Source organism: Primulina huaijiensis, chromosome 15 (genome assembly GCF_012295235.1).
Source record: "Primulina huaijiensis isolate GDHJ02 chromosome 15, ASM1229523v2, whole genome shotgun sequence".
NCBI lineage: Eukaryota > Viridiplantae > Streptophyta > Magnoliopsida > Lamiales > Gesneriaceae > Primulina > Primulina huaijiensis.
Window position 1 is genome coordinate 20,874,373 of NC_133320.1, and position 12,248 is coordinate 20,886,620.

The 12,248-nt window shown below is 34.3% G+C and overlaps 1 protein-coding gene and 1 pseudogene across 1 annotated transcript; both read right to left on the minus strand.

Moving 5' to 3' along the window:
- Window positions 1-838: 838 nt before the first annotated feature.
- LOC140958922 (cytochrome P450 CYP72A219-like) lies at window positions 839-3,112 on the minus strand (annotated as a pseudogene).
- A 2,983-nt stretch (window positions 3,113-6,095) lies between these two features.
- On the minus strand, window positions 6,096-9,249 carry LOC140958921 (cytochrome P450 CYP72A219-like). The gene is made up of 5 exons (XM_073416527.1): window positions 8,790-9,249; window positions 7,802-8,022; window positions 7,364-7,608; window positions 6,757-7,141; window positions 6,096-6,644 (listed from the first exon to the last, which is right to left on the minus strand). Exons 1-5 carry the CDS (start codon window positions 9,148-9,150, stop codon window positions 6,210-6,212), a joined length of 1,647 nt encoding a protein of 548 aa, XP_073272628.1. The 5' UTR covers window positions 9,151-9,249; the 3' UTR covers window positions 6,096-6,209.
- Between the last annotated feature and the right edge of the window lie 2,999 nt (window positions 9,250-12,248).

The window sequence follows — 12,248 nt, forward strand, 5'->3', positions numbered from 1 at the left end:
ACTTACCACTATACCGAAAGTTATAATTGTTAGTCAAAACACGATTTTATTTCTTTGTACTTGTGGCAGCGCAGAGTGCACATACTTGAGTACTAATAAGTTGGGCTCTTAGGCCCATGAGTATGGGGAGATGCTTGTCTATCTGCAAGTGATGTCTCATATCACTTTGAAATTATTTTTACCATTTCTCTACCGTCGGTCATGTTCTAGCAGAGACAATATTACCCGTTAAAATCCGACATCACTCTTTTACGGCTCATCTAGCCAACTAGATCAAGCGGCACAATGTCAACAGCTTAACGCGCAAGAACTTCTCATGATGTCATTCATCTCAGTATTACTCTCACTCATGCACGCTTAACCCAACAATATATAATATTTTATTATATTTAATAAAAATCAACATATACTGACTATATGTAGTCATTATGTAATTTTAAATTTGCCTAAAACATCTTTCATTTTATCAAACTAACTACATAATTTTACTATATTATAATATCATTTTTCTTCATATATTATCTTATCCTCTAGCATTTCAAATTCAAAATTTTGAAAATTTTAATTGAAATTTAAAAAACTATTCTTTTTTTTTTTTTGTATGAAACAAACACATCACATGTACCACGATCTGCTAATTAAATACAAAATGAATGTCTATGTCTACCCGTTCGCGTTCTAGAAACTACTTTTTTTTGGGATGATAGAAACACTATTGTTACAGTACCAAAAAAACACTTCAATAAATATTTTTACAGCTTGATAATGTAATATCACCTGTTGAAATTTTTTTTAAAAAAAATAATTATTTGTTTGAGGTCCTTCTGCTAAATCTGAATATATAATATGATTTTTTGTTTATAATTTACATTGATTACATCTTTGTACCATATTTATTTGTATTAGCTATACACAGTAGCTTGCCCCTGTCACATTAGCCACACGGTACAGGGTTTTGTTAATACATGGTACAGTATCATTCTGGTTAATTATTTTACTCGATAATTCGCTTTCTCAGACCCAAGTGTGCGCCATGTTGAGGCTGAAGAATTACAGATTCCTGCGGAGCGTGCGTATAGGATGTGGAAAGCTCGAAAGAGAATCGTTGCAGGATCAAAGCCATTGCCAATTTTGCTTCTAACATTGCGAAAGTTTGTCCAAGGCAAATTCTGGGTCCCCAACCGAATGGGAAGAATATGCCTTGGCCTTTTTGTGCCTTAGACACTCCGTCGTTGAATCTTTCAGGATTGAACTCCAACGCATCGTCCCCCCAAATCTCGGGCTCGTGATGCAGCAACATTATTGGCAACCACAAATGCATCCCTTCCAGAAACGTAAATTCCCCTAGTTTCATTTCTTCAGTAGCCCTTCGAGTAAGAGCAACTATAGGTGGGTAAAGCCTCAAGACCTCGTACAAAATCATGGTAACCTGGGAAAAAATACTGCAAGAATTACAAACAAGAGATGCTTGGACAGACATGTATCAAACATTTAGGTAAATGCAAATGTTGTATTGAGAACTACGCACGATTTTCAGGCGATTCAACCCATCAAATCCCGGAGATTGGTTCCCAAAGACTTGCAAAACCTCTTCTCGAGCTCTCGTTTGCCACTCGGGATGTTTACTCAATAAGATCATTGTCCACACGAGTAAAACAGAAGTAGTCTCCTGTCCAGCAAAATAAAACAGTTTGCACTCTTCTACTACTTCGTCAATGGTCATTCCATAACTCTTGTCACCACTTTGTTCCATTTCTTGGAAATTTGATTCCAACAATATGCTCAATAAGTCGTCGTGTCGTGCTTGGCCCGCTTTCATTGCCTTCACCCTTTTATTTAAAATACTCCTTATTGAAGACTGAACTTCTTTTTCAATCTCATTCATTCTTCTGTGCCTTCTAGTAGGCACAAATCTGAGAAAATTGAAAGCAACAAGATAAGAAATGAGAAGATACAACACGCCCTCACATCTTATCAAACTAAAGAAGATGGTTCAATTCTTGAGAAATTATAATACAGAGATGTAGCAGTTACCAAACATTATCTTATTTGTTACCTCCACCCAGGTATGTATACGGATTGTATAACCTTAGAGAAGTGCTGCAGCTGTTCTTTTTGAAGCTCGAATATTCTTCTCCCTTCTTGATAGCTACTACCAAATGCCGTTCTTGATATTGCATCACTCGTTAAATTTTGTAGATGTGGCCACACATCCACCTCACAAGATCCTTCTGGGGACATGCTTTTATCCCATTTGCTCAAAACTTCATCACAACTCGAATAGAAGGCCGGAATCATTAGCTGCTCAAAAACAAAAGAAGCATCAATATATACAGTCCTAAGTAACTATTCAGGACAAAATTGCATCGGCCAGCCTATAGCAAGGCTTCCCAATTCTCAATTTGAAATGATAGTAGACAGACCATTTGCCTAACTTTTCTATCATGATCTGGGAATGGAATCAGTATATAAAGAGTGTAATCCAAAATAACCTTCAACTTCTCGAGATGGAAAGCAGGATTGATAAGTTTTCTATGTTTCGCCCATTTATCTCCCTCATAACTTGCTAATCCTTGCGCAAGAAGCTTGGCCAGAGGATTCTAACTTTCGGCCTTCTGGTATAGATCACTCTTCGACATAACCTCTTTTACAAGTACAGGATCTGTGATAATAACTATAGGCTTTGACCCAAGCCAAAAAAACGACGCATTTCCTGAAAGGCATGAATAATGTTATGTTTGAATCCAAGTATTATGTTTGTATTCAAGAAAAAGAAATGGCTGGCAATACCATATTTTTGGATGGTTTTGAGGTGAAATGGGATGACCCTTGGCTTGATATCATCATCGACACTGATGGGTTTTGATTTTGCTTCTTCAACTATCTTCCGCAGCTCTTTCAAGTCCCCGTAGAGGAATCTGTACGGGTTCCCATTGAAACCCTGCTTCCTCAACAGTTTCTCCAGCTTCTTCGGCCTCAACCACACCCAATTCGCCACCAGCAGTGCAAAGGCAACAAAAGCTGTGATTATGGCGCACACGAGTTCTTGCGAAATTCCCATCACTGTTCCTCTTGTTTGCTTTTCCGTGTGAAGATTATTGATACAGACTTTTTATGGTTGGAAAAAATTATTGAACACCATTAAAGAAATCATTTTATATTTGCATTATACCAAAAAGTTTACCCTTGTAAAACTTCTTTTATACGTCAATTATGATTTAAATATATTTTGTTGCTTTCACAAACAAGATCATAAACTATTTAAAATTTAGCCAAAAATTTGTGTGAGACGATCTCATGGGTCGTATTTTGTGAGACAGATTTCTTATTTGGGTCATCCATGAAAAAATATTACTTTTTATGCTAAGAGTATTACTTTTTATTGTGAATATCGGTAGGATTGACCCGTGTCACAGATAAAGATTCGTGAGATCGTCTCACAAGAGACATACTCTAAAATTTATTAAATAAATTAATTATGTCATTTCAAATTCATTCTATTTTGTGTTGATCTATTATCTTGTTGTAAATAATCAAACTTTAATCGAAATTCGTGAATTTCAAATTCATCTCTCCAGCTCAAAATTTAACTTCCTTATATTCCATTAAAACAATGATAAAATTTTCCATTAAAACAATGATAATTTATGTGGTGGATATGAATAAAAATATAATTCAGCTAAAACGTTGAACACGTACTAATGTGTGCGTGCCAAAAATTGAACTGTAGATTGAAAATTCTAAAAAATATAGGATTGAGCGCTTATCGCTTTGCTAAAAATTATAGTTGGTGGTAACGACGTAACACAATTGTTGCACTAAACAATATCTCTCAATAATTATACTCATTGAAATCAAAGAAAATCGAACATGTTGACTTTGGTTCTGATACAAATTGTATGACCGATCGTTTGCCGTTTTACCACAATCTATAGCTAGTAGTAATGGTACAACTCAAATATTTTAAATCATAGAGCAGCTCAAACATTATGTTTCGATTATTTTACCCAACAAACACGTTTCAATTACTCTATCCAATAAAGATAATTATTGTATTAAACAAATAAAACCAAATTAATGGTTTAAGTTTGGTTAGATCGAATTTTCGAACTCATAGTAACGTCATGGTCTTGTGAAACGGACATTTCCCAAACAAAAGTCCAAGAATAGTGACTTAAGCCATGACGGATTAGAAGCTCCATTGCTATTTATTTATTTATTTAAAATAAATAAAAATATGCGACCGGTCAGAGCAACTCTCTTTGGTAAGATATCTTTATTTATTTTAATATTAGGTATGTGATGTGTAGATTTGATATGATGTACACTTACCGTATATACCTATGTGACCACCGATGAGGTGTCACTCACCTATTGGATACACAAATTTTCTATATTTCATCACATCAAATAGGTGAGTGACACCTCATCGGTGCTCACATAGGTGTGTACGGTAGATGTGCAGCATATCAAATCAAATGTGATGTGTACATATATAAAAGATAATTTAAAAATTAATCAAAATAAAATTTAAATATATTATTTGTATATGATTTTGGTCTTGGTCTTTTTAATAATAATGTGTTAATAAATTTTGATAATAGATTTTTTTTTTCGTGAATAAAAAAGGTTAAATCAAATAAGAATAAATCTGATATTGATAAACAGACTTTGTTAATAATAAAGTATAAATTAAATACCGAATAAAAAAATTCCATGAATTCCTTATTTTAATATAATTAATTTGTTTAATACCATAATAAATGATAAAATCCCTAATTTTAATATGATTAATTTGTTTGCAGGAATATTATTCATTGAATACATGGATATCTTATCTATTTCACGTAGAATTCAAATATATGAATTTCATTCAACGATATATATTACAGAGAAAATGTTGTTCAACCAGCACTACATATATATATTTTTTCTTCCGTAATACAAAGTTTACACAACCTAAAAGTTTACACAACCTTTCAGGATACAATCCATGTTATATCTGCATTCTGAGGTCACCTCTAACCACAAAATCTATTTTGATTTAAATTTTATACTAAAATAGTGCGATTTCTGCACCAAATACAACATCTATCTCTAACTCATTTACTTCTCTTACACCAAAAAAAATATATTCTCGAAATATTCTTTTTATTTTACATATATTAATTATTATCTTTTATTTAATATATTTTTAATTATGACTAATGTTTATATTATATAATCAATATTATATTATTAATAATATTTAAGTTTATAAGTTAATTATATAATCTAAATTAAATTATATATAATATGAATTAATATATGAAAAGTATTTAAATTGAAAAATACGAATACAAATTCAAACATAATACAAATACAACTTCAAATATAATAAGAATACAACTTCAAACATTTGAATGACTATATTCATCTCACAAATAATAAATTAAAACATTTCGTAGTGCGAATTGAGCATCTTTGTCTTTTATTCTTTTATATCGACTGAGAAATTCTTGAAATTTGATATGTTCATCAACAACCATTTCTACGTTCGGAGTTGGTGTTTCTATCGCATCTTGAATGGGTGCACCGATGTTACGTTCATCTTCGATAATCATATTGTACATTGTGATACATGATTTCATTATGTCATGTAAATGACGTTCTTCCAACCACGTGCTGGAGATGCCACCATTACAAATCGTGATTGAAGAACGCCAAATGCGTGTTCCACTTCTTTTCTACCGGATTCTTGTTTCATTGCAAAATATTTTTTTTTCCGGACCCCCTTAGATCATGTTGGATGATGTACACAACAACCAACTCTTGCTCTTGAGCTATAACATTTATAACTGCTTTTCTTTTGTTTTCAAAAATGCTCAATAACATTCATACATTCGTTTTGTGTTAATAAAAATGTTTTTTATATTGTTATCACTCGTCATATATATGCATTAATTCGATGACATTGATAGTTGCTAAAACTGAGTCAACTGAAATTATATTTATAGATGTAATTACTCAAAGGTAGGGAGTGAACCACCAATTTATTGGACAGTAAGGTACGATATTTTTATTTATTAAATCTAAAAAATCAAATTACATGGTTTTTGATTAAAGCATGATCGCATCTTTTGGTAATTATTTCCCGAAAATGCATTTTTACATCTTTATAATTTATTTATTAACACATGATACGCTATCATATATTCTAATTAATTATTTTATTCGATAATACGATTTTTCAGAACTAAGTGCGCACCATGTTGAGGCTGAAGAATGACAAATGCATGAGGAGCGTGCGTATAGGATGCTGAAAGCTCGAAAGAGAATCGTTGCAGAATCATAGCCATTGCCATTTTTACCTCTAACATTGCGAAAGTCTGTCCGATGCAAATTCGGGGTCCCCAGCCGAATGGGAAGAATATGCCTTGGCTTTTTTGTGCATTAGACACTCCATCGTTGAATCTTTCTGGGTTGAACTCCAACGCATCATCCCCCCAAATCTTAGGAACGTGATGCAATAACATTATTGGGATGGACAACTTCATCCCTTCCGTAAATGTAAATTCACCTAGTTTCATTTCTTCGGTGACCGTTCGAATAAGACCAACTACAGGTGGATAAAGCCTCAAGACCTCGTACAAAATCATGGTAACCTGGAAAAAGATATTGCAAGAATTACAAACAAGAGATACTGGGACTAACATGTATCAAACATTGGACTTGTATGATTAGGTAAACGCAAATGTTGAAGTGAGAACTACACACGATTTTCAGGTGATTCAACCCATGAAATTCTGGAGTTTGGTTCCCGAAGACTTGTAAAACCTCCTCCCGAGCTCTCGTTTGCCACTCGGGATGTATACTCAATAAGATCAATGTCCACACGAGTAAAGCAGAAGTAGTCTCCTGTCCAGTAAAATAAAACAGTTTGCACTCTTCTACAACTTCATCAATGGTCATTCCAGAACTCTTGTCACCACTTTGTTCGATTTCTTGGAAATTCGATTCCAACAATATGCTTAATAAGTCGTCGTGCCGTGCTTCCCCCATTTTCATTGCCTCAACCCTTTTACTCAGGATACTTCTTATTGAAGACTGAACTTCTTTTTCAATCTGTTTCATTCTTCTGTGCCTTCCAGTAGGAACAAATCTGAAAATATGAAAGCAACGAGAAAAGACATGAGAAGGTACAACGCGCGCTGGCAACTTATCAAACTAAAGAAGATGGTTCAATTCTTGAGAACAGATTCTTGCCAAGTTTCACTTACGCTTTAATTAAAATCTACATGCTGCATCAGCTTCGATAATTTGAAGTCAAAAGAAATGATCATGTACAGGTATACAGTTACCACCCATTATCCTATTTTGTTACCTCCATCCAGGTATGTATATGGATCGGATAACCTTAACAAAGTGCTGTATCTGTTCTTTTTGAAGTTCGAATATTCTTCTTCCTTCTTGATAGCTACTACCAAATGCCGTTCTTGATATTGCATCACTCGATAAATTTTGTAGATGTGGCCACACGTCCACCTCGCAAGATCCCTCAGGGGACATGCTTTTATCCCATTTGCTCAAAACTTCATCACAACTCAAATAGAAGGCCGGAATCATTAGCTGCTCAAAAACAAAATAAGCATCAACATACACAGTCCTATCTAGTTAGGACAAAATTACATCGACCACAATATAAGGCTTCCCAGTTCTCAATTTGAAATCATACACAGATTATTTGCCTGAGTTTTCTACCGTGGTAAAAATCATGGGATCAGGAATCAGCACATAAAGTGTATGATCCAATAAAGAAAACCTTCAACTTATCGAGATGGAAAGCAGGATTGATGAGTTTTCTATGTTTCTCCCATTTATCTGCCTCATAGCTCGCTAATCCTTGCACAAGTAGGCTGGCCAGAGGATTCTCGTTTTTGGGCTTCTGGTATAGATTACTCTTTGACATCACCTCTTTTACAAGTGAGGGATCTGTGATAATAACTAAAGGCTTTGGCCCAACCCAAATAAACGATGCATTTCCTGCAATGCATGAATACCAAAATCAAAATTACAAATATCTTTTCTTATGCACTATCATCAGTACCTTTTTTAAAAAAAAAAATTTGTCTATTTAGGCCCATAAGTTTTTAGGATTGAGCACTTATTACTTCACCAAACAGTACTTCTGTCATAACAACTTAGCTCAAAATTTTTAAACCTGGCAATATTCCACGCCATAATTCCCTGGCAACATTCACATCACCTTGTAACTCAAGGAAACCAAAGATATGAACACTCCAATACCGATTTTAAGATTGAATGCTTGTCATTTTATCAAAAACTATAACTACGACTCAAATATTTGAAATTATACAACAAATCAAGCATCACTTTCCTCTGTTCACCGACATTTTTATAAAGAAAACTACTCTCCAGTTCAGCATGTATTAATTTTTGGTTCTTCTATTATGAAGTCAATCAGTTGACCTAACCAACTCTCTACTCAAATCATTCTTAAAACTGTTTAACTGAACAACTGTTGACTCGAAAAGAGTACAATGAAACTATGGGATAAAAAAATACGATTACATCCCATTTAATTTATTTCTCTAAATATGCAAACTGAAGACAACACACAATATTTTCAAATAAATAATCAAGATTTTTTCTAATCTTATTTTAATATATGGATGGAAATTATATACAAAACAATCCAATTTTAATCTAGAAATTTGTTCAACAACAGGGCAGTGCAGAAGTAGAAAATTTGAGCAAAATATAAGTTAATTTATTAAAAGATAATCGACCATGTTTTTTTATGGTTTTGAGGGGAAATGGAATGACCCTTGGCTTGGTATCATCGTCGAGACTGATGGGCTTTGATTTGGCCTCTTCAGCTATCTTCCTCAGCTCTTTCAAGTCCCCGTAGAGGAATCTGTACGGGTTCCCATTAAAGCCCTGCCTCCTCAAAAGTTTTTCCAGCTTCTTCGGCCTGAACCACACCCAATTCGCCGCTCTCCATGCGGACATGAGCAGCGCTAAGGCACCAAAAGCTGCGATTATGGCGTACATGAGTTCTTGTATTCCCATCACTATGCAAATCACCCGTTGGCCTTGCCTATATGTGTGGTCAGTACGAGATGTATTTAAAGAGAACATCCGAATCATCCTTCGAAAGAATCGAAACGATTGTCATACCCAATTTCTTGGAACTCTGCGTTCGTCCGCTTCATCCGACGTTATATCGAATGTCTGATTCCAAGTCACAAACGATGAAAGAAAAGATCAATGAAAAAGTAAAATTTATTTATAAAAAAAAATACTTATTTTATCTCTAAAAATAATTGTATGTATTTAGTTAACAATGATATATTAGTTAAAAAAACTAAAAAAAATCTACTAAAAATAGAAACTACATTATATAACAATCGAAAATGGAAAAAAAAAACTTAAATATTGAGACGGGAGAAGTAAAAGCAAGCATTAAATATTTAATAGCTTTCAAAAAATAAAATAATTATTTGATTTTTGTATTTTTGCTATTCGTCCTAAATGTAAATGTTGTATTTTTTTCATCGATCTCAAATATATAGTCTAATTTTTATACTTAATATTATTTTTTCTATTCTTTTACATATTTATTCCTATTATTAGATACATTAACTATTTCAAACAATTTTTTTAAATCTAATTAAGACGTTAATTAAATAAAAATAAAACTAGAAAACTTATGTGAAACTTATTGTTCCAATAACTTTCTTAATCCATATGAAAACACACACAAATCTAAAATGAAAGAAGGTGACATGTTTTTTCTTTGGTGATTATTGAATTCGTATTATATCATTTGATGCTAGCAGGGAGAATTAGGGATGGCAATGGGCCGGGGCGGGTTTACCATCCCCATCCCCATCCTCATCCCCGCCCTCATCTCCACCCCCATATCCGCCCTCATCCCTGCTTTTTCGGGTTCGAGGAATCCTCAAACCCGAAACTTCGTGGATCAACTTCCCATCTCCGCCCTCATCCCCGTTTCAAAAATATTAATATGGCGATACGATGACGGATTTGAAGATTTTCTCAAACCAAAACTTATTATTATCTATTATTATTAGAGATAATATCAATATTAATATCAATATCAATATCAATAATAATAATACCGTCAAAAAAATATTAATAATAATAATATTATTAATATTTTAAAAATAATATAATTATTATATTATTAATACTAATAATACTATTATTTTATTATTGATATTATTTTCGGGGCGGGTTCGGGGATTTCGGTTCTGGAAATAGTAATCTCATATCCGCCCTGAACTACATCGGGGATTTAAAAAAATCCTCGAACCCAAACCCAAACCCGAAAAAATCGTGAATCCCCCATCCCTGTTTCGAGTTTTTCCCGCGGGCTCCAAACCCGTGGGAAAGTTGCCATCCGAGAATGACTTTCGATCTGTTGGCCATAGATTTAGCAATAAATTTAGCAACCACGTCAAGGTGGCTTATGGATCCAAAATCTTGGACAGATCGAGCGTTTTTTATTTTCGGAATCAGAATCACTTTAGTGGAGTTGATCGATCTGATAGAACTCATCCCATTAAGCACATCCGAACATACTTTTGTTAAAGTATTGCCCACCACGTCCCAATTCTCTTGATAGAAAAGCCCGCATGAAAACCATCTGGACCTGGGGCTTTCCAAGGTTTCATCCCAAAGACTGCGCTCTTAACTTCCTCTTCTGTAAACAGGGCATCTAAATCATCTCCTCTCATGTTCTGCGTGATTTTACATTCAATTCCTTCTACTCCTCGAGAAATGTCAGGAGCACTCGGGTCAGATGTGGAAAACAGATCAACCAAAGTAATGATTGATAATATTGAAAATCTCAGCCTGAGAAGTGTGCCATGTCTGCGAAGGAGACATAATACCTCTGATCAGATTCTTTTTCCTTCCAAAATCAGGTGTTACGATTCTCACAAGATAACCAGTCGGCCCGAGATCTTCGTTCTTGCCAATAATATTCTTCGAGTGAAAGCAAACGATCAAGCTCTGTTTCTAGTGCAACCTTCCTTAGCTTGAGATTATCAGTAATCTGCTCCACATTCATTTTGGCTACTTCCTTAGAGTAAAGGTTGCCTAAAGTAGCTTCACCCCACTGTTGAAGAGAATTGACACACAATGCTGATGCATCGGAGAACAGCTTACTCCCTGTCGACTGAGTCAAAATAGATTGTCCCCCCTTCTTCTCAGAAAGGTGAATAATTTCATTAAAGTCGCCAGCCACGGCAGAGGAGACAACCAAAAAAGACGACGAAGCAAACTCCAAGAGTGGTGACGCTGATTTCTGTCAGGATTCCCATAAAAACCAGCAAAACGCCACCTTAAACTGTCTTCGAGACAAACTTGAGCATCTATATGTCCTACCCCAAAATTCAAAATGTCTACATGCCAAAGAGAGTTCCATAATAGCATTAGACCCCCACTATGTCCTCGGCTATCAACCACAAAACCATTCTGAAAACCAGTTTTATTTTTATGTACATGGCCTAATGGTCCCACAACATGGTTTCTGACAAAAGAACATCGAGGAAGATAATCCCCCACCAATCCTCGATCGTTCCAGCAGAATGTCATTATGGCGCTAGGCGGGGTTGCGCAGCCACCACCGCCAATAAATATAGAGTCTGTTAGGTGAATTATTATGGGGTGGGGCTNTAGAGTCCTCAATAGCAAATTGAGTATCTGGAAGGGGAGCCTCATTTCCAAAGTAAGAGAAAGAGAGTTCCATTGTTGGAGGATAGAATCCATAATTGGAACGGTATCCGGCCAATCAAGGAAGGAGATGGAAAGAAATTGGAAAAGCAGAGAGGCAACCGCCCGAAATGGAAAGTTTCACAAGAGTGAACAGTGGACAAGACCAAAATGTGGGTTCCAATCAGATCGCATCGGATTCGGATTATATAATAATTTATATTTTATAGAGTTATAAAAAAATTTAAAATTATCATAAATTTATAACAAAATATTGGATAAATATCTGTATTTGTATTTTAATATAAAAAATAATATTTTTTTATGAATCGAATCTGATAAAAAATCTGTCATATAAGACGATGTCATAAGAATTTTTGTGTTCTTCAATGTAATAACTTGGTTAACGAATCTAATATAAAATGATTCATAAACTATGTTTTTTTTTAAAAAAAAACTCATTTTAAATGTTTATATGCTTGTATATAAAAATTAAATTAATTATG